Raw genomic sequence first — 24515 nt, 5'->3', positions numbered from 1 at the left:
TGAAGTAGAAATCTATAATAATGAATTTTGAAGAGGGACAGAGGAAAATTAAACAGCTGTTGGAATCTGTTACTGAGCGGGTTTCATGTGACATATAACAGTGACGTAGATGAACGTAAAATTGTAAATCATTTTGAGAATGCTTTGGAAGAAAGTTTAAATGAAGAGAATGAACACAATTTAGATGAAGGGGAAGAACAACTTATTGATGAAGAACTCAAAGAAGAGCCAGAAAAAGGTGAGGTCCTTTCTAACCCTATTTATGGTGGCAGAGACATACCAAATCCTATGATCTAATCGCACTAGAAGGCATAATATTGTTACTCAACTTCTATGGCCAGCTAGAAATAGAAGACTTGCTAAAACTGAATTAGAATGCTCAACGCTATTTTTCCTAGATCACGTTATACAAAATATTGTCTTGTAAACAAACCAAAATATAAATTAGGCAAAGGAAATAGACATTGTGGAAATAGAAGCATTGGTAGGTCTGCTATACTTGCATGGTGTAGTACATTCTGGACATCAAAACATTTTTGATTTGTGGTGGGACGATGGTTTTCGAATTTAAATTTTCTATTTATGAGTATCAGTAGATTGAGATTTTTGCTGAGAAATGTAAGATTTGATTACAGAGACATTAAAAGTCATTAACAAAGAAGATTGGATCATGCTTCAAACATTACATTAACTCACCAGAGGTTGTGCATGCTTTAGAAACTATCTCATAAAGAAACTATTTAAAATAGGAAGCTGGAAAGATCTGCCTTGCCAATAACGCTTTATATTAATCAATCTTATTTATTCTCTAAAAACAATGTGCAGTACATGTTTTGAGCAAAACAAACATGTTCTTCCTCAGCAATAATATAAACTTATTTCATCTGTCATGTCTAAGTTCAAAGATTTATTACATCAATGAATAAGACAATGTAACAATTTTGACTTGTTTAGTCTGATTTTAAAAGAGAACTTTTATATCAAGACTAATCATATCTGAATAATATTCTATTATCTGATTGCACAGGAAGATGTTTATTACTAGGGTATTGGTGAAGATAATAGAGAAGTATGATAGAGTATGTTAGAAATGACAGATATTTATTTATTTTCAGACCAGTTTATATTTTATCCTATTATCAGTTTATTTTTGTTATAAATTAAATTTATAAATAAGATAATTTCATCTTATTTAACATCATCTTAATAATTACTATTTTTATATGTTAGTCATTCCAAATGTATAATTAATATACTTTTTATAGGGTCCAGTTTGAATACTTTGATTATTCTTGTTTTCACTTGTCATACAATATTGTATTATGGGCTTGATCTTTTGCTGGCTTGATCAAGAAGCAGTTGCCGCCCTAAATTCGTCACAAATGATCGGCTTTTTGTGTTCAAGTGTCTGGTTGTTCGCTTTGTAAATTACATAGTCATTTATTTTCCCAACATTCAACATGAAGAAAAACATTGTCAATGGCCACCGGTTTGATATTCTTGCTACTCTGTATTGTTTCTGCATAGCATTACAAATATCAACCCCAGATTTATATTAGTTGTGAAAGGTCACCATACTGAGCTTACCTGAATCTTAATCAATCTCCTCTGTCTTGTACAGTGTTGAAAGCAAGAGAACAAAATGTTTTTCTTGGGCTCGTAAGAAATTACTGTTTCATTGTATGTTAACACAAGCATTAAACTGTTGAATGGTTGTTTGCTTCCTTGTGGTTCTGTTGTCAGCTCTTCAGCAATTAACTTCTTATATTTTATGATGGTCCCTAGGAGAGTGAGATTTTTTCTAGCAAGTCTTGCACCAAGGGAATGGAAGTAAAATAACTGTCATAAATAACATTTCATCCTGTGTTCGAGATAGATAACGTCAGCCTGTTGATAACAGCCCTAGCAGAGTTTTCTTGTTCAAACAGTCCCCTTCTTTGCTTATAAATTAATATTTCCATGCTATAAGTGCAGAAAGTCTTTTATTCTGACATTGTCCACACTTTTATACCAAACTTACCAGGCTTTTTTTTGGCATGTAGACTCTAAAAGTACATTTCAAAAATTGGTAACATCACTTCTATAGTAACAAATTCACTATGGCTATAGTTCTCCTTAGACAAACTGACACTCATGCAATTCCTTTGATTCTGTAGAGCTACAGCTGATGGACAGAGGTGACGTGGAAGTTCAAGAAATAGAAGCCCATATTGAAAATGCCGGTGGTGACAATATTATACCCGCTGAATGCGAGGGAGCGCCAGCCGAAGCGATTAGTAGAGAGGGTGATCTTGTACAGGACGATATAGAGTCCATTGTACGAGAAGATTCCATCGTCGGCCTGGAGTACTTCACGTCCATAATCAGTGTAGCTGAGGACCCAGAACTTAGTCTACAATTAGAGAGGACAAAGCAAAATGTTCTTAAAACATTTCCTCGTGTTTTTTATGAAAAACCGGGTGAGATTAAAGGTTTTGAGTACCATTTAAATGTGACCAACTACTCCCCGTATAAGAGGAAACCGTATCCAATCCCAGAAAAGTTCCAAGATGAAGCCAGGGTGCTTATTCAAAAGATGAAGGGAGACGGAATAATTTCACCCTGTGTGACACAATATATCATTCCACTGGCAATAGTAAGAAAACCCAATGGCAGTATTTGCTTAGATGTTCATGCTCTCAACGAACGCTTAATACTTGAATAAGACCATCCTCCTCTTCTCAAGGATATTATTCGCAGATTTCACACAGGAAGAATTTCTGTAGTTGTCTAGATGGAACCTCATCCTACTACCTTATCCACCTAGATTCTGAGAGTAAACTCTTTACTGGCTTCATGTTTGAAAACATCACTTATGTCTTTAATCGTCTCCCCTTCGGAGTTAAGAACTTGAGAGCAGTGCTGATTCGAGCATTAGAAGAGCATCTTTCAGATGAAGTCAAAGCTATCACAACTATTTATGTTGATGATATTCTGATAGCCTCAGACACCCTACAACAACATGTAAAGGATGTTCATTTAGTATTGCGAGAACTTCAGGATAAGAACTTCAAAATCAATGCACAGAAAAGTCAATTATTTCAAACTTCAGTCTTATTTTTGGGGCATATAATTGGTGGCGAAGGTATGCAGCCCAATCCAGCCAAAATACAATGCAATGCATAATAGATTTCCCAAGACCTCAGAGAATAAAGAACGTAAGACAGTTTTTAGGTCTTTGTCAATTCTTCGTGCAACACTGTCCAAGATACACCAAGACTGTGGCATTCCTTCAACAACTGCTTCTGAAATGGACTGAAGAATGCGAAAAAGCCTTTAATGCTATGAAAGACATGCTTAAGAAATACGTTCTGTTAGTTTACCCCGACTTTTCTCTGCTGTTCTTCATAGAGCGTGATGCCAGTACAGTCGGCATAGATGCAGTCCTGTATCAGACTAAGCCAGAAGATCCTGACCATCGACTCTTTATTTCTTTTATGAGTCGAAAATTGAGACCCCATGAGAAGTCATATACTATTACCGAATTAGAAGCCTTAGCCGTTGTGTATTCCCTGCAATACTGGAAGGAGATTGTTTATGGCTATTCCATCACGATCTTCACTGATCATAAGGCCTTGACTTTCATCCTATCTTCAGATATGACCAATGAGAGGGTTACGAGATGGGCTCTTTTTATCCAACAGTTTAATCTAACAGTCATCCACAGACCAGGTCACAAGAACATCTTAGTAGATGCGCGTAGTCATAATCCACCGATGTTGTTCTAGCTCAATACATAGTCGTCAAAGATTCCATTGAAGAACTTCTACGTAGACTACAGTATGTCCTGCAAATGCAACGTAGAGACAGGAAATGTCGTGAATTAATCAGGATTTTCACAGGGTCAATTCCCAACGATGACGATGACTATCCCCTTATTCAACACACGTCACAGAATTATTGCTTTCATAATGGGCTGCTAATGAAATACAGTTATCAAGACAAAGGTAAGCGCCATATTTATGCACTGCCTAAAGTCAGGAATGCAATTATTTGGCATTGTCATTTGATTTCAGGGCATACAGGCACTGACAAAGTATCTTGGGAGTATCTCAGGAAGGACACACGTCGAATTTTATGGTATTGTGATCTTTGTCAGCGTGTCAAACCTAACATTGCAAGTTATGAATCTCATTCCGTATTGACGGTTATCACTTTACAAAAGAAAATATTTATAAAATCCTCCTATCAACACAATTCAAGTCATCTGTTAGATGAAGCAAAGTCTATACATGTTTCAGCCTAATCTCAAGGCCATCTTCAGTAGTAAAACAATGATTACATAATATACAAACAAATTAAAAAACGTAATGATGTGAAGTGACAGTGATCATGATTAGTGAGTTAAAAACACATTGAGGTACAAAGTCCTCTCGTCTAATAGATCTTGCTGACTGTTAAATAAAACACTATGCTGAGGAGTGTAGTGAGACCGTCAATACCACGAATAAAATGTGTAACATCTGTAATGAGAAAAAAGGAATATATGAGTGGACGAAGAACAAGTTAAAAATGATGTACGAAAAGAAAACTCATATGACTTACTTGTAACTAAAAGTTGTCGTCTCGAATGGAGATGACCTTGTCGGTCTCAAGTCACATTGACAACTAAGCCTGTGTCTGGCTTACTGTGTATCTGTGTCGATGTGGTTGGGAGGGGTAATGGAGGGGGAGGGGCAGGGAGGGAGGGAGGGACGTTGTGATTCGCGGAAGGAGGGTGTTGATGGAAGGGCGGGTCTTGTTCTAGAATGTCGGTAGTGAAACTCTTTTTTTTATTAATGAACTGTTCGCAGATGAGCGGGACAAAAGTTTCCAATAAAATATTTTTCTTTTCGTTGATTTCATTTAAGTTATAGACGGGATTGTTATATTGATCGATATCTATATATATATTATCTAGTATATTAAGTAAGGGACCTTTCTGTTCGTAATGCAGGATCTTTAAATCTTGATCAATTGTTGTGTATTTATGATTTTCTCTCTACAATGTTCGCTCATGGCTGAGTAGCGATTATACTTTAGGGCATTACGAACAGAAAGGTCCCTTACTTAATATACTAGAGAATATATATATAGATATCGACCAATATAACAATCCCGTCTATAACTTAAATGAAATCAACGAAAAGAAAAATATTTTATTGGAAACCTTTGTCCCGCTCATCTGCGAACAGTTCATTAATAAAAAAGAGTTTCACTACCGACATTCTAGAACAAGACCCGCCCTTCCATCAACACCCTCCTTCCGCGAATCACAACGTCCCTCCCTCCCTCCATGCCCCTCCCCCTCCATTACCCCTCCCAACCACATCAACACAGATACACAGTAAGCCACACACAGGCTTAGTTGTCAATGTGACTTGAGACCGACAAGGTCATCTCCATTCGAGACGACAACTTTTAGTTACAAGTAAGTCATATGAGTTTTCTTTTCGTACATCATTTTTAACTTGTTCTTCGACCACTCATATATTCCTTTTTTCTCATTACAGATGTTACACGTTTTATTCGTAGTATTGACGGTCTCACTACACTCCTCAGCATAGTGTTTTATTTAACAGTCAGCAAGATCTATTAGACGAGAGGACTTTGTACCTCAATGTGTTTTTAACTCACTAATCATGATCACTGTCACTTCACATCATTACGTTTTTAAATTTGTTTGTATATTATGTAATCATTGTTTTACTACTGAAGATGGCCTTGAGATTAGGCTGAAACATGTATAGACTTTGCTTCATCTAACAGATGACTTGAATTGTATTGATAGGAGGATTTTATAAATATTTTCTTTTGTAAAGTCAAACCTAACAGTTATTTGATGAAGGAATTACCGAAACCATTGATTCCAGAGAAGCCCAGAGATATTATGGCACTCGGCCTATATGGCCCACTTCCCAAAGCGACCCGAGGGAACAGACATATTACTGTTGTAGTCAATTGTGTTCTCAAAGTATATCATGTTGTTACCCATCCAAAAAGCAAATGCTGGAAACATCCTAAGGCGGTTGAAAAACAACATCTTCTCAGAGATGGAGAAACCCGAATACCTCTAAATGGACCACGGGATACAATTCACATCAGCCGAATTCGAACAGGCTAGATGAAATGGGGATCCGCCACATAATGAATTCTATACGGCACCCTGAAGCCAGTCCTGCAGAACGGGTGATGAGAGAACTAGCAAAGTTCTGTAGAATCTACTGTAGCAATAATCATTGGAGATGGATAAAGGTACTGCCTATTATGCAGCAGATTGTGAATTCTACAACTCATGAATCCACCCATGATATTCCTCTCATTTTGCATCGTAAAATTACACCCGAGAGACAATGGGATACAATTTTTTAACTCCAACTGACATCATTCCCCAACAAACCAAGATTGACAAAGCTCTCACACGGTTAAGACATGCAGCCATCATTAGGGAATGATGCCATCGGAATAGAAAATTTTGACAGTCCTTGAGTGAAGGAGATTTAGTTCTGATCAGGAGACCAGCTCCTTCCAATCCAGAACAGAGAATATGTGCAAAGTTCTGTCCGCTGTATTGGACCATATCGCATTCATGCTATCTTGCAAAATGGTGCTTACCAAGTTGCTCGCTTAGACAATATAATAGAAGGAATCTACAATGCGTCTAATTTGAAGAAATACATTAAGCAAGAGGAATAGATCAGTAGTAAAGAAAATCCTTCGAATTTTCTTTAGTCAGCATGGGAGGAACATGTACCAGGAATGCCTAAGGGCGTATTTTTTTTCCTGGAACATAGTTCATTATGTCGCCAAGTATTTGCAACAGGCCAGCACGGAACAGCTGATTACAGCATGCAAGCCAACGAGACGGCGTGGAAACTCAGAGCGAGTGAGAGGGTACGTCATTGGCTGTGACGTAATCACCACGTATAGCTGACTCACTATCGTCTGGAACATTCCAGAAACCTTTTTATATCTCAGAAACCCATTGAGATATTAAAAAATGAAGCATATCACCGTAAGGCCCTATACTTGGATGTCACCCTGTTAAAATTTCAAGCCAATAGACGCACAGGTTACGGAGATATTGTAGTGGAAAGAAAACACATTTTTCTGTGAGTGAACAGCAGTGACCTCAACTGCACATATAAAAGAGAGCATTCAGAGAGGTAGAATCAGTTATGCATCGTAACTCAACCACGACAATGTGTCGTGCTGGCACTGTGCAGGTCATGAACCTGGAACTTTGTCGTTCGTAGTGTTGTACTATTCGCCGGACTTATAAAATGTTTCAACAGTGCGTCGATACTTTGAAAATATCCAGCATGTGTCGAGATTAACATATCTACGAGATTAACTTGGAACTTGTAAAATTTTCAGCCTGTATTAATGTGAACTTTAACTTTCGAGAGTGATAACTCGGGACTTATAAAATTTACCGCATCTAATAATGTGACTAACATTTGACCAGTGCTACTCAAGACTCATAAAATTCGTATAAGTGATACTCAGGACTTAGAAAATTCATGACATTAACATGTTCAGTGATAAAATATATCAGATGTCTTATTTGTGTACAATGAATCTTAAGGTTATTTTACCATAAATTAAGGAAATATCAACTCAATTGAAGGAAATAAAACAAATATTATTTGTTTAATATTGGTGCAGTGAGCAACCAGGAACATTTAAACATATTTTTGTGTGTGCTGAGCGATCTGAACTTTCACTTCTCTTTAAATTCATTTTCAATCCAATACCATGAACCCAGAAAGACTGTGGCATTATTTTTCACAAAATAGAATGAGTTGTACTGTGAACTTTGAAATGTGTTATAAAGATAGAATTTTGAATCGTGGACTGTGCTTTGAAACTTCGAACTGTGCTTTCATTTCAAAGTGAATTCTTTGCTAGTCAAGTATCTTTACTTAGAACTATACTTCTAATTTCAACTTCAAATGATAGACTGTGACATGAACTGTAATACTTACTGCTATTTTACTGACTTCCAAATAAGTAGTATCGTGCTAGTTCAATACTCTTATAAGTTAATCCATCAGTTGAACTTTCTAGTGTCAATACAATCTAACACATGACACAGAAATCTTGACCGAGTGTTGCCATTATCATATCAACCTGAACGTGGTTCTTTGTGGGAGATGGTACATTACGACATAAATGGAGCTCCTCAGTGCTGTTTGCTGTACTACATTTGACAAGTTCCTGCTTAAATAAAAATTCAGGTGATATGAGTGCCTTTAATTTTAAAACTTCTTAAACTGGAGAGACAGTGATAAAATTTTGAAGTCATCTCAAAGTGATAAATAATCCAGTTGAGTCACTAATTTGTAATAGACTTCATGAACTAATAATAATAAGAATAATGTTATTTGCTTTACGTCCCACTAACTACTTTTACGGTCTTCGGAGACGCCGAGGTGCCGGAATTTAGTCCCGCAGGAGTTCTTTTACGTGCCAGTAAATCTACTGACACGAGGCTGTCGTATTTGAGCACCTTCAAATACCACCGGACTGAGCCAGGATCGAACCTGCCAAGTTGGGGTTAGAAGGCCAGCGCCTTAACCGTCTGAGCCACTCAGCCCGGCAGACTTCATGAACTAATAACTATTTTTATTCAAGTGTTAATTCAAAGAACTCAAAAATTTCAAAAGTATTCCAGAAATTTCCAGTGATATTTTTTCAAGTGATAATAATCTTAGAAAGACTGTAGGCATTTTTCTTAGACAGACTGTAGGCATTTTCTTATAAAGACTCTAGGTTTCAAGTGTTAACTTCTTGAAGAAAACTTTAAGTTTTATCTGATATTGAATTTTCAAAGACTCCCTTGAAGCAACATTTATTTCATGAAGAGTGATTCTTTTTGACTTTCATTTGCTACGAACATTTATTGAGAATTTTCTTCTGTGCAATAATAATTATTACAAAAAGGAAATACAATTAATTTGGTTTCACATGCGAAATAATAAAGTTTTCTACGCATCATATCAACTGAATAAAGCTAGCCATAGAAACAGAACATCTATAATTTCGCACTGTGAGTACCTTTCTCTGTACCGGCTCCTAAGAACTGAACACTACCTAGGACCCATCTCATGCTCCTTTTCCAGCAACTTTTCCTGGTACAATATATTTCTCATTTCAAGATATGCCTCTCCATGTCTCTTGTCCATATACTAATTAGTATAAATTTATGTAGCGATTTTCTTTCTGCCATTTTTCGGACAGCATCACAGGCTCTACCACCCCTCTAAGTTAGTCGTATTTAAGGACAGGAAATGGTGCAGTATGTCTTTATAAAATTGCTGGTGACTGCCTTCCACATATTGGATAATTTTGTGAAGGTCCTCTACTTTTTCCTTTTTTTAAGGATACCTTACCAGTTGGGTAGTTTACTTTATTTGATAGTTCTACATCTCTTCTTAGGCCAGCATTGAATGTATTTTTCACTAGACAGTTGATTAACGGCATGGCTACAACATAACCAGGTGAATTTGAATCATATACGAAGTGATATAGAGAGGTGATGCCAAAATGAACACACTGTTTTGATGAACTTTCAATGGAGACAGCTGTTCTCTTGTAGAAGTTGGTCTACCAGTCTTTGAAATTAAAAATTTCAATGGAACTATCTACTTCTTTCGCTATGAATTTGTGTGTGGTGCTACTTTGAATAATCAACTCTGTTAATTGATGCATAGAATGAATTCTATCTATTTTCCTTAACTTTTTCTTTACAATACTAAAATCATGATCACAAGGGAAGAAACTATGGCCTCTTATGGGAAACAAGTGTTGAATTTAAAAAAATCTTTTTTATGTTAATTAATATTAGAAGCAGCCTGGAAAGAGGGTGATTTTTTTTTTTGTCCAACACAATTGTCAATGATCAAATGGACTTCTTCAGTATGAGCGGGCTTATTATTTTGTAAATTATCCCATAAAAAAGAACAAACTTTGTCAGGACCTTTCCTAGCTTGCCCCTCATCACATAAGTAAAATATAGCTTTGTTTTTCTTCATATCATGAATACAGAACAAATTAACAGTCAACTGCCTCAGATAAAAAATGTTCTTATTATCAACCCCAGCTGGCTTATAGTTGATAAACTAATAATCTTTTTCAAATCAAACTCAAAATTAGCTCCTAACCCAGCCATAAATATAGTATAGCCGGCCATGAGCAATAGAAACTTAAACAACCATGTATCAACAAATGCTTTATTAAATCGAATTAACAAATAAACCTTTTGGAAGTGAAATGTTCATCATTTAATCAAAGGACAAAGAAAGTACATTGTTATTAAGCCCTTTTAGTTCATCCAGATATTATTCTTTCAATGCAGCATAGAACTTCTTACTTCTCCTATTATGTACAGCAAGTTCTGCTACAGCATATCATTTAGCAGCATCGTTAATATGTGGTGATTTTAAAGCTTGAGCTTTTTGCATGTGCAACAGCAATCAATTTGTGGCTAACCGAATTTATAATTAAAATTCTCCTCAAAATTTTACAGAAGTCACTATAACTGACATTCATGCATGGGTACTTTTCTCTGAACAAGTTATACATTATTTTGACATTCAGATCTGCACTTAGATAGTGATCTACTCTTCCAGCATAGTGTGTTTCTTTCAATGGAAAGGAATTTATGTGTTCATGGATTTTTTTTTTTTTTTCTGCAAGCAAGGATAAACTTTTTTACCTCTCTTATCAGTTGGGCTTTTCCTGTGTAGCTTCAAATCTCTTATGCATCTAACACAGTTTGCAGTCACAGCATAAAGTGAGAGAAATGACGTCAAATATACCGAGATGCATTGAGTATCCAATTGTGCATGATACTTGAAATAATGACTTCTGTGTAATTTTCTTTCCTCTTGTCGTAGACGTGTATGTGCAACACCTTCTATATCAATTAATCCTTGAAGAAACAGGTCTTGTTTGTCTTTTGTTTTGAGTATGTGCACTTGATTGAAGATTTCCAAGTAATCATCATCACCAATATGCTGCTTCTAAAATGAAAATGAAACTTTTATGAACAATTGTTTACTTTGGTGGTAATAATATAACAATTTTTTTTTCTTTTCATATTTACAGTGAAATTAGTGACAGTTAAATACAGTAAAAAATAAATTATGCTTACATTCAAATTGACTATATTATACTAATTCATTACAATAATAAAATATTATTACCTGAATCCATATCCAGCTGTTTTGACCTCTATTTTCATTCTAGAGTAACTTGTGTAAGCTTCAGTCTAGCATCTTTTATAATATTTCTCTTATATGTTTGAAGATTGGCTTTCCTTTTTTCTTTGGGGGACCGTCCACCTTCACTTGAAGAACTCATGATTCTGAATTATTATTTCTAATGCCTACAATCCACAACATTGCAAATACCACTGACTGTAATTATTAAATACAACCAATAATACATAGTGCCAACTTGACCATACAAGAAATTTTAAAAGGGCTGATATCGTGGACATTTTCCATTTTAACAAAATATTGTGAAAAGGGTTGTATTTCACATGAGCTTAGAAGTAAGGTTATATTGGCTTTTCAGCACAGAATGGTGTATCTACCCATCTAGTTTTCATAATCAGTGTAAAAGTGAAAAACCCAAAAAATGTGACATCTGCCCTTTCAACAAATGCCATTTCTTATATTCCATAAATCAAATCATCACGTGAGCAAATCGGTGTGTAATACTTGTTTAAGAGACAGGTTTGGGAATAAAGAATTCTTAAATATTTCATATCTGTTTCAGGATTCCTAATCGCCCGAAAACCCGTGATGATGACAGCACCCCAAGAAGCCCTGCCTCTAGCAAACCTTCCAGCCAGCATGTTAGTATCTTTGAGGCCCCACTGAGGAGCTGTAGATCTTAAGAGTTACTGGGATTTAAATATGTACATCACTGTAGTAGTGATGAGGCTGCATGCATGATGCACTGGTGATTTTATTACAGTAGGTTACTCCATTTCTTCACCACAACATGACCTGTTTAGGGTCTGTTGCCTTACGTTGTCTACTCATCGTAATTTTGATCTTCATTGGCCTGTCTTATCTGATTTATTACACTGTTTTAACATTTTTATCTTCACCAAGTTGGTGGGTTTAATCGAGGTTTAATCCAGGAATCATCCTCCTCCTTTCCCCTTATCAGCTCCTGCCAAGTCGGGGCATTTTGACACTTCTCTACCTTCCTCTCTCCTTTCAACATTCCTCTTCCATCATTTTTTCCCAGTCCAGGTTTCTTCTTCTGACACTCCTCTTTAATAAATCAATCCACCTTGTTTATTCACCTCAGAAATCTTATTAAGTTAAAAGTACCCTTTACAATTTATCACTTGCATTAATGGTTTAGGAATTATCATTGTGTTAGTGAAAGCAAGGAATAGTTGAAATATTGCAAGAGGAGAAAGGAGCAAACTTAGAGGCAGGCAGCCGAAAATACCTTGGTAAAATGTAGCACTGAGTAGCACTGGGTATCCACAATTAAACTGACAGTGTTCAGCGCAGCACAGCACGGGCTATAATCATTGTAGGAGTCTGAAATTTTGTTGATATGCTAACTAAGCAATGCTTTCAATACTTATGCCACAAAAATTATTAGTTTCAAGTCTTGCCACCAGGTGAAAATATGGTGCTGTAAGCAGGGGTAGTGTTACAGAAAAAAGGCAGGAAAGATCACACACATTTATTAAGATTTATAATTACAAACACTGTTCAATATAGCCTCCTAACTCAGCAAAATGCTGCATCCATACCACAGCATGGTCAACAGTTGCCCACAGCATATTGGGTGAAATCAGAATGACATGTCGTTGTATGCAGACATGTTTCTGATGGATACGATCTTTCAAATATCCTCACAATCAGAAAGTCACGTGGATTTAGGTCGGGGGATCTTGAAGACCACGCATCTGGAAAATGCCCAGAGATGATGTGGTCGTTACTGGTGACTTCACCGGGCGAGTTGGCCGTGCGCGTAGAGGCGCGCGGCTGTGAGCTTGCATCCGGGAGATAGTAGGTTCGAATCCCACTATCGGCAGCCCTGAAGATGGTTTTCCGTGGTTTCTCATTTTCACACCAGGCAAATGCTGGGGCTGTACCTTAATTAAGGCCACGGCCGCTTCCTTCCAACTCCTAGGCCTTTCCTATCCTATCGTCGCCATAAGACCTATCTGTGTCGGTGCGACGTAAAGCCCCTAGCAAAAAAAAAAAAAAAAAAAAAAAAAAAAAAAACTGGTGACTTCTCTCAGCAAATCTTTCACCTGGTGAGCAACATGTGGTGTTGCCCCATCTTGCATGAAAATAACGGTGTGGTCACAGTTGTGTTTTTGCAAAAGTTGGAATGACATGTTGCACAAGGAAATTCCTATAACGTGCAGATGTCACTGAACACCTAACAGGCCGTTGAAGGGTCATCTCCTCATAGGGAAATGCACCAAGAATGAAGGAGCTTGTAAAACCACACCAAACAGTCACGTAAGCTGAATGCAATGACTGTTCCTGCAAAACATGTGGAGGTGTTGAACCCCATATGCGACAGTTCTGTGCAATCACTGCACCTTCTAGAAAAAAATTTTGCATCTTCAGTCCACAAAATATTCCCCGGCCTCATATTGTCCACTTCCACGCATGCCAAAATCTGAAGGGCAAAGTCACGGCGTTGTGGAACATCTTGGGAGAAGTTTGTAAGGGACTGCCTGGCTGAGGCGGTAAAGGCATGCTTGGTTCACACGGAAGGACGTGGGTTTGATTTGCCGCCAGGAAATTGAAAAATTTAAGAAATGAGATTTCCACTTCTGGAGGTGTACATAGCTTTGAGGTTCACTCAGCCTACACCGAAAATGAGTACCAGGTTAATTCTTGGGGCAAAGATGGCCGGACGTAGAGCTAACCACTCTACTCCACCAAGTGCTGAGGTTACGGATAGTGGAAACTTTTAGCTCCCACCCTCCAAGGGCCTTCATGGCCTGTACAGAGATGACTATTCTGCTTTGCTTTGCTTTGCTTTGCTTGAAGTTTGTAGTGATACCTGTGTAAAATGCACTGCAGAACTATTCATTCACGTGACACTGCTCTAGCTCTAGTTGCAGAAATGGAGGCATGTTCTGTAGGGTCAGCTAGAGCAACATCATCGGGGATGGGCTGCCGTTCTCTCCCTGGTGCGACACTTAATTCACTTGTTTCCTCAAATTTCTTAATCATGTTCTTTAGGCCTTAAATTGACATGGGGCGGGGATTTTCCCACAGTGCGGCTTTACTGTTGCTGCCATTCTGGTACAACAACATCACTAGCTGTGTATGATCTCAATAGCCATTACATCTCACACAGAGAAGTTCAACTGTCTTAAGTTTCAACGAATATTCACTTCACAAAAGGAATCGTCATGCATTACCAAGCAACAACAAAGGCACTGACACAACACAATACCATCAGAAAAATATTCTGGCATCAGTGTTATGGAATATTGCACGTTCTGACTGCCTAGAGTGCCATAATTTTGCCTAGCGGCAAGACTTTGAACTAATAATTGTTGTGGCATAATTCATGAGCTCATCGCTTAGTTAGCATATCTACGAACTTTCAGACTCCTACAAACAATACAGCCCATGCTGTGCTGAACACTGTCAATTTAATTCCCCCTATGGGTGGGGGCAGTAGAATAACACCCTCAGTATCCCATGCCTGTCATAAGACACAACTAATAGGAGTCACAGGGGCTCTGAACTTTGGAGTGTGGGTTGGCGCCTACGGGGCCCTTAGCTGAGTCCTGGCATTGCTTCCACTTACTTGTGCCAGGCTCCTTACTTTCATCTACCTTATTCGACCTCTCTTGGTCAACTCTTGTTCTTTTCCGGCCCCGATGGTATTAGGTATCGAGGCCTAGCGAGTCTTTCATTTTCACGCCCTTTGTGGCCCTTGTCTTTCTTTGGCTGATATCTTCATTTTTTGAAGTGTCGGATCCCATCCATTTTTTCTCTCTGATTAGTGTTATATAGAGGATGGTTGCCTTGTTGTACTTCCTCTTAAAACAATAATCACCACCACCTTTCAGTTTAATTATAGATATCCAGGCACATACGCTGGGAGGAAAACAACTTATATTGTCTACAAGGAAATCTTATAAGACCTATCACTATAAATTCAAAATTGCTCCTGTAAGAATTTGTGAGGCCAACTCTTGTTTTAAATTAACTTTATGGTTCAGAGTGTTCTGAACTACAAGATATATTTTTGATATGCATAGGATTGTATGCAGTCTCCCAGTACAAGCGAGTGCCAAATTCTGAGCCAGGCTGCAGAGGCTGAGCGGGTGAGACTTCTAGAGCTATTGGCTGTCATGAACCGTCGCCTAGATGAACAACGCTGTGTTGCAGCTCAGGCAGAGGTTAGTACATACACCATCTTCTCAGTCAGTAACTAGGTCTGCCAGAGTGGTGACATCTCTGGTCAAATTTTGTCTTGTTACACTCTGCGAGTATTCATTGGACAGTTCAGAATTCTATACTTATCACACAATTCATTTCTGACCTCAAGTGCCTAAGAATTAATCCCCTAGGAAAACTTACAGGGTTTACCATAATCCTTGTTCTTGTAAAGGTGAGAATCTAGATAAACTAAGCATGTCCGTTAACATCCAGAGAGTATTCGGAAACTACCGGTCTTAGAAATCAGTCGTCACTGGTCTGTATTTATGGCTGTTATCTAGATAGCAGATTTCAGTACTACTTGAGCAACCGACCAGTGTGGATGTGTGGTAAGGTGAGTGCAGTATAGTATGATTGGTATTGAGCAATATCACGCGGCGATCGGTGGCTGGCAGCGCAGACAGAAGAAGACGATGGGGCATGCGGCGAACAAGGGAGAACTGGGGAAGATCGGCGAGGCTCTCTTGGGAGCGACAGTGATAACTATGCTATTAATTATAGGGGGCGTGGAGATTAATTCAGGCTCTGACATGAGCTGGGAGGACTGGGAGAGAATCAGGGGGCTGATAGGAGATGCCGTAAAAACATATACGGGAGATGCACTGGTAAAGGAATTAAGAAAGGAACAAGCCAAGGGATTTGAAGATATGAAGACATGGTTCAAGGAACAGTGAGGAATTGTGGAAAAAAGAATAGAGGAGAATGAGAGAGCAACAGGAATGCTAAAAGAGCAGGTAAAAAATCTGGAAAAGGAAGTGGCGTCTCTGAAGAATGAGCAAAGTGATGGACCTCATCCAAAATAAGCTGAAACTTAACTTCAGTGAAGTGGATATGGACGATGTCGAATGAGTAGGAAAAGTGAAAGGTAGGAGACCAGTGAAAGTGAAGCTGATGTCAACCATAATGGCGGATATAGTGTTAAAAAACGCCAGGAACTTACAAAGTGAAAGGATCTGGATAAACAAAGACTTGGGAAGAGAAGGGATTGAGAATATGAAAATCTTACAAAAACATTTAGGCAGAGTTAGACATCAAGGCCTTAAAGCGTTTATTAAGGATCAAAGGTTGGTGGTAACAAATGGTATCTGGTGGCATGTTTGGTCTGTAACAAAACTAAAAGGTACGGAGGAAGAGCTGAAACAGGAAGAAGAACAATCGAAGCGGCCAAGAGATAGACAGGAGTACGCCCAAGAGGAGAGAAGAAACGTAATGATGGCTGAAGCGCCGAGACAAGAAAACAGTGCAGTGCAAGACAGTGTGAATGAAAGATCAAATGTGCAGGTTCAGGAAGTGTTATCAGATAGTGTTCCAAAAGGAAAAGAGGATACATTGATTGCCGACCTGGGGCAGGGACAAGAAAGAGAGAGACCTTATGACCAAGGGGAGAAGCAGAAGTCTGAAGGACCTTTGGGGGAAAAGAAATATTTAGAAGATAAGGAGAGGAAGGATGACAATAAAGCGTCAAAGAATGATGGAAGGGAGGTAGAAGCTGAGAGCGAGAGGGTGACGAGAAGTAAGAATAAAGATGGTGGTTTGGGAGGTAGGGAAAAAAAGCTGTAAATAGGCTGGAAGATAGGCTTTGTTAATATTGAAGGTGTATTGAGTAAAATAGGCAATATAAAAGTGAAAAATTTAATAGAAAGCTTTGATATTGTAGCGCTTTTGAAAACAATGCTAGAAGTAGGCAGGGAGATGACTTGGGGAGGATTCATGGTGAGGCACAGGTCAAGGAAGAGATTAAGTAAAATGGGCCACGTGCCCGGAGGAATAGCGTTGCTAGTCAAAGAAGAGTTGAACAAATGTATAGAGCGTATTGAGAGTGACATTGAAAGAGTTATGTGGATAAGATTTAACATGGGGAGAGGGGCAGGGAGAGAGAAACATGTATGCTTGGCTTTTGCCTACTGTCACCCCAAGGAATCTCCATATGCAAATGATAAGTTCTGTGAGGAATTATTATTAGAAACTAGTATCTTTTTTTTTTTTTTTTTTTTTTTTTTTTTTGCTAGGGGCTTTACGTCGCACCGACACAGACAGGTCTTATGGCGACGATAAACTAGTATCATTAGAGGGAGGTATGAGGAGGATGGAATATTGTTACTTGGAGACTGGAATGCCAGAATAGGTGAGCGAAGTCCGAGGTATAGTGAGGAAGAAGAGTTGATAGTAGGATCAGGAAGAAGTAGTAATGATGAGGTAATTAATAACTATGGTAGAAAACTTTTAGAATTATGCAAAGTCGGGGATTTCTGCATTCTGAACGGCTATTGGGAGGGGGACAGAGAAGGTAAAATTACCTATATTACTGAACAAGGGGGGGGGAGCATTATTGATTTACTAATGAGTTCAGAGGACTTGCTAGATAACATCAAAAGCATAGTGGTGGAGGACTGGATCAAATCGCACCACACTCTGGTATGGGTTAGTTTGGTGAGGAGAGAGGAAAACAAAGAGGAAGAGAGAAAAAGTAAGATAATGTGGGGTAGTGGTTATATTAAATACTAGCAAGATACCCGTGCTTTGCTACGGTATTATACTAAAATTTTTAATTGATTGCTTAACGTTTTATATATAATCCTACGAATTCACGATCTGACTCGTTTTCTGAGAGAATCCGCCAAAATTTGCGATCTGACTCGTTTTCTGAGAGATTACAGCAAAATCCCTCACATTTTTCAATCATTCTTTCCATCAATCGATTTCGTACTTTCTGGGCTAGGTCCAGATGTTCCCTAAATCTTTGCCATCTTTTCCTATAAGCATTTTTAGTATGGATCAAATCCTGAAGGAGATCCGTCGTGGTGTTGTCTTGGGTGCCTTGGCAGTACTGAACCTGCGGCCGGACTGTATTCGTAGTCATTACCAGGCCAGGACCCGTTTCCAGCACAGTCCGCACAATTTGACGATGGTCCAGAACATTATTATTATTATTATTATTATTATTATTATTATTATTATTATTATTATTGTTATTATTATTATTATTAATGTTTTGGACCCCACAGCAAGATGAAAGACCGCTACTTGGCGGTAAATTCCAATTGCTGCCATTGTCATTGTTGACAATGTGACCAACACCATTGTCGCACATAGGCAAGTGTGCAGGATTTCTGGCAATATGAATGACACACTTTCGTGCATTATTGTCCTTATTATAGAGGTGAACAATTTGATGGTCAATCTCATTCCTATCGTTTATTTCAAATGCATTTAAATTTTTATTTATATGGCAGAAGAATCTACTGTAATCTAAGAATGTTCTCCGAAGGAAAAGTGGCTGTTGAAAACGAACCCAGGAAAGATAAAAATGATCGGTTTATGATCAGAATAAGTACATCGAAAATCTACAGCCTGTTTCTAGTCATTCGACAGGGTCAGGAATGGAATGAATGAAGCCCCATCTAGTGGTGACAGTAGGAATTGTGCCGGCTGCCGAAGCACTCCTCTGGGGCAATGGTCAATGAATAACAAATGAAATGAAATATTGGACAGAGTTGCTGGAATGAATGATGACAGGGAAAACCGGAGTATCTGGAGAAAAACCTGTCCTGCCTCCGTTTTGTCCAGCACGAATGTCACATGGAGTGACCGGGATTTGAACGACGGTACCCAGCTGCGAGAGGCCGGCACGCTGCCGCCTGAGCAACGGAGGCTCCTTGTAAGTACATTATGAACAGTAAAATCAGTTGGTCTCACCTCCTTTTACACCCCACCGCCGTTAAGTTTATCTACCCCCCACCTGCCCCCAAATAAAAAGAAGGCGTGTTTCTTTATGTTTAACACCAATTTTGCAGTCGGTCGGACTGAAATTTATGACGAATAAAGGAGTGAGAGACCATCAATTTCCGTCGAGACAGTTGAGAAGGTTGAGCAAATCATGCGTGAAGATCGGCGGATCACCCCGGATGATCTCTGCACTTTGGTTCCTGAGGTTTCCCGAAGTGCCGCTCACAGAATTTTAATGGAAAAGTTGAAATACCGGAAGTTGTGCGTAAGATGTGTGCCAGCATCGACGACGAGGTGAAAGATGAGGTTCATAACTTCCTGAACAGCATGGCGGCAAGCTGGTATGACATGGGCATACGAAAACTGTCACAGCGTCCACAAAAATGCATCGACCAAAATGGTGATTATGTAGAAAAATAGCTAAATGTTCAAGCTGTAAAATGATGTAAACATTGCAGAAATAAACAGGTCTATGTACTTATAAAAAAGTAGGAGACCTTATTTTTGGGATTACCTTCGTATATCAACTTTTGCCTTTCACCTACAGAAATATCTCAGATCTATTTTATTTATCTCTACAGGTCAGTCGGGCTGTAATGCTTCACTGCAAACACTAGCATTTCTTTATTGGTTAAAGGAGTTATTTCATTTTGTCATGTCCCACCTAACCTGGATGCAGCAAACCTGGAATTAACTTTGTACTTTATTATTTGGGGAAGTCTGAACTTAAGTTATAAAACGAGGTAACTGCAGCCACAGACCATTGCTTCCTCCATGGGATACTGTATCTATAGTACAGTAGGTAACTTGAACAGACTTTCCCTTGATGCTTTCGATCACTATTAATATGTAAAGAATAACTAACGTTCCCTCTTCAGTATTCTTCTAACACTGACTAAACTTCACCCTTGAGGTACATTGCAATGAGAAGAAAAATACACCTACAGTATGAAGAGTTTGTAGGATTAACCAAGAGGTAGCATGAGGACTGATTTGATAAAAATGATACAGGAAATCTAAGCCTCATAGACCAAAATTTTTTAAAAAAACATACAACACTTGGGAAAATGATCCCAAATCAGCTATTATGGTTAAGTTTATATTAAAAAAGAAAGTCAAAGCTTAAGTACAGAGAAGAATGTGGATGTTGAAAAACCAATGGGGGACAACTAGATTGTTTTCACTGCCAGACTAATGCAAGGAAAATCCAAAGATCAAAACCAGCCTCTTTACATGACACTTATAGATCTTGTGAAAGCTCAAGTGAAATAATAATTTTCAATCGTATTTTGTTTCTGAGATTTATTTGCTGGCAATCTAATATTCTGCAGGAAGCATTCAGAAGAGAGCGCCATAAAGCTGCCAGGTTGGAGACAAAGGTTGCTCGGCTTGAACTGGAGAAAGTTGGAACCGGTAAAGTACCAAGCTATGGGAACAGCCGCCGTATGCAGGAGAAAGAAGCAATAGTGGAGGAGTTGAATAGCAGGTGAGTTGTTGAAATTGAACTAGCATTAGATCAGGTAAGAAAGCTAACAGGAGTGAAATATATGCAAGTCTAGAAAACAAATGGAGAGCAGCAATTTATCAAGTAGGACTTCGTGGGTAGACTTCACATAAAAGAAAGACATGATCCAAAATTTTCATCTGCAGCCTTCATCAGTGAAGGATAGAATAATAATGATAGAGGTCATTGTTGGCAAGTAGATGCTATGTGAGGTAAAGAGAGTGGAGAGGGGGACAGACAGATAAGAGAATGGAGAAAAGGGAGCAGTTATCTTATGTTAAGGCTGGGTGCTTCAGTGGACTTGAGCACTAGTTGTCCAATTTCAGAACCTCTAAGGGCAAGAGGGTGAGAAGTATGGGGGGTAAATGTTTAACTGTGAAAAATTCATCAAATGTGATGGTGCCTGGTGTGAATAGGGACAGGAAGAGCCTCTATGGACTGTGTGTTAACAACCAATCTCATTTTCAGTATCTGTGTCTTGTTCATCTGCCGGCTTTGACATCCTGCCAGTATCTCTTAAGCCCATTGTCAAAAGCTTGTTTAGAAACAGTCTTTTGATATGACGCACGTAGGCGACCCACGTGTCGTGATGAGGATGAAATTATGATGAAGACTACACATACACCCAGCCCCCGTGCCAGCGAAATTAACCAATTAAGGTTAAAATTCCCGACCCTGCCGGGAATCGAACCCGGGACCCCTGTGGCCAAAGGCCAGCACGCTAACCATTTAGCCATTCAAATACCGTTACTCCTTCCCACACATATCATAATCCTTCATAATGTTCATCATTTCTTAATTATGGAGTAAGTTTTGTACTGTTCAGATGTGAGGTTAAGTAATGACAACAATAAATTGTTATAGCTAAATATTGGGAATTCCAACCTTTTATTTAGTGCTCTCATCTTGTACTATCCCAGGAAATCTCATGGGACTTTGGCCCAGAATTAAGTTGAGATTGATATTACTCAACTATCCTCAAGTTTTCCACTGCAAATGTTACTCTGCTTTCAACGGTCTGAGCATCGAATCCCTAGATAGTGTCTATTGACAGTTGTTTTTTTTCAAATTTTGTTCCTTATATCCTGTGGAGTGCCTTATATTCTTAACCTTACAAAATTGGAGGTAATATAACCTTAACTAAACCAAACATCTGCCACACAGCTAACTGAGAGCTGTGCTTGGAAGAAGAGCGTGTTAATTTTCATATGCTTGAAAATTATAGCAGAAGAAGATACCAGCCTGTATTCTGCAATAATCAGCTAACTGCAAGAACTTAAGATAAAGGTTCTGAAATTGGACAACTAGTGCTCAAGTCCACTGAAGCACCCATCCTTAACATAAGATAACTGCTCCCTTTTCTCCATTCTCTTATCTGTCTGTCCCCCTCTCCACTCTCTTTACCTCACATAGCATCTACTTGCCAACAATGACCTCTATCATTATTATTCTATCCTTCACTGATGAAGGCTGCAGATGAAAATTTTGGATCATGTCTTTCTTTTATGTGAAGTCTACCCACGAAGTCCTACTTGATAAAGATAAAGTTGGAATTCAAGAGGACAAACTGGGGCAAATATTCATTTATAGGAAGGGGAGTTAGGGATTGGAATAACTTACCAAGGGAGATGTTCAATAAATTTCCAATTTCTTTGAAATCATTTCGGAAAGGGCTAGGAAAGCAACAGATAGGGAATCTGCCACCTGGGCGACTGCCCTAAATGCAGATCAGTATTGATTGATTGATTGATTGAAACTTCTTTGATGCTTCTAGTTAATTTGTAAATCTGTCTTTAAATGGTCAGTTTTTTCATTTGAGTAGTGAATAAATAAAAATCAGATAAAAAAATAGATGTATGGCTTTTCAGGCATTTGTTCTATTAACCAGCGTTTTGTCTTAGGTCTGACACTAGACTCTTCAGAGTGGGATGTGTCAGACCCTACCCACTGACGCTGGGGTGTATCTGACTTTTGATATGCTCTGTTGGTGGAAAAATATCTAATTCCCTCCATGGAAACTTAGAATTTCCATTCGGAACTGCTAGGTGGGCATTAATTCCATTGTGGAGTTTTATCTCCCGTATGCAGTTATCAGACTGTGCCTGTTAAATAGGCTTCTGATAAGTTCACCTGCATACACCCCAGCGTCAGTGGGTAGGGTCTGACACATCCCACTCTGAAGAGTCTAGTGTCAGACCTAAGACAAAACGCTGGTTAATAGAGCAAACACCTGAAAAGCCATACATCTAATTTTTGAACTGATTTTTGATATGCTCTATTGGTGGAAAAATATCTTATTCCCTCCAAGGGAACTTAGAATTTCCATAGTGAATAAATAGTCAAAATTTTGAGATTTTATACTGTTAAGTCAGTGGGAAGGAAGGAACTACATTAGCAGAGACATAGTGTACAAGCAGGTGCAAGAATGAACTAATGTAGTCAATCCTTCAAAAGAACTGAACCTACTGGACTAGCCAATCACATTACTCCTCACAACATTTCATTATATCAGCACTTAAAACAAACAACAGACAAAGAATATCATCAGCAGTTGCTATAACAACCTCCCAATATAAGGCTGTACTTGAGGTTTCAAAGTGAGTGAGAGAGAGAGAGAGGGAGGGAGGGAGGGAGAGAGAGAGAGAGAGAGAGAGAGAAGCTTCTCAAAATGGACAACAAAAAGCAGCCACAGAATTCAGATGAAACTGGCATACAGACATTAATCTTCTGATTCTGATGGCACTGATATTCCTTTATCTTTGGAAGATACAGATCTGTTTGTTCCAGTACAAGATTCCACACCAGGGTACAATTATTCTGAGTGCATCTTTTGTTGTGAAAAATTCAAATTGAAGATTCTCTAAATTCTGGATCAAATTGGTGCATATCACATGAGAATATCATGAGTGTACTACTACTTTATGTGTATACAACAGTGTGTTATATCTTTGAGAATACTGATATACAAAAAGACTTTGTTTTCTATCAAGATAACAATAAGTAATTTATGTTAGAAAGTAATAAAATATATTATTCTGGTATTCATATTGTTATTCAATTCTTAGTGTTTCAATTTCTTGACCTTCGTTTTCTTTAAAGATTACAATAGCTCATTTATGTTAGAAAGTGATAAAATATATTATTCTGCTATTGTTATTCATTTCTTAGTGTGTCAATTTCTTGGCCTTTAATAATATTACACGTTGCACATTCACAAATTTCTCATCATTATCTGTTCAGGATAGAACTCATGGAAGAAGAGATCTTGGCCCTGCGAACCAGAGTTCATTGCATACAGCAGGAGAAGCAGGATGATCTCCGTACATACACATCACTTCTGGAGCAGGCTCGCTCTGCATTCCTCAAAGCACAAAGATCACAAACTTCTATCAAGAAGAATAAGACCATATCACTGTGATAAAGGACTACACTCACATGTATCTGAAACAAAAATAATAACTTTGTTCTTGCAGACTTTAAAAAAAATATTTGTAGAAATGTGGACCTTGTCATATGTATCATTCTTATGATATTGGAATGTTTAATATTCTGCTGAATACCAACAATAAAAAAAGAAGTATATTCATATGCAAACATCCAGGAGGTGAGTACAAATTAGTGAAGGGCTTATTCTTGAATCATGGGCTCAGAGGAAAATAGGACTGAAAAATGGATGGTGCTTCAAAATGAAATTCCTTTTTATGGCACTGAGAGCAAGGAAGATTCAGGTGTCACTTTCAAAGAATTACAGTATGTTTAGAAGTTTTTTGCTATTATTACGGTGGAATTAGGGGCATTTAGAATAA

At 38.3% G+C, this 24515-nt stretch overlaps 1 protein-coding gene across 2 annotated transcripts in view; it reads left to right on the top strand.

The window, feature by feature from the left end:
• Window positions 1-24265, top strand: part of LOC136874795 (coiled-coil domain-containing protein 13) — a 102658-nt gene extending 78393 nt beyond the window's left edge. For both annotated transcript variants that reach the window (XM_067148466.2, XM_067148467.2), the window contains exons 6-9: window positions 11806-11884; window positions 15299-15439; window positions 20537-20691; window positions 23950-24265. In XM_067148466.2, the coding sequence (XP_067004567.2) occupies window positions 11806-11884; window positions 15299-15439; window positions 20537-20691; window positions 23950-24127 (553 nt within the window). In that variant the 3' untranslated portion in view covers window positions 24128-24265. The remainder of the gene's footprint in view (window positions 1-11805; window positions 11885-15298; window positions 15440-20536; window positions 20692-23949) is intronic.
• Window positions 24266-24515: the final 250 nt, after the last annotated feature.

Source organism: Anabrus simplex, chromosome 5 (genome assembly GCF_040414725.1).
Source record: "Anabrus simplex isolate iqAnaSimp1 chromosome 5, ASM4041472v1, whole genome shotgun sequence".
Lineage (NCBI taxonomy): Eukaryota > Metazoa > Arthropoda > Insecta > Orthoptera > Tettigoniidae > Anabrus > Anabrus simplex.
Note: the sequence above shows the minus strand (reverse complement) of the source record. Positions and strands in the feature narration are given on the sequence as shown.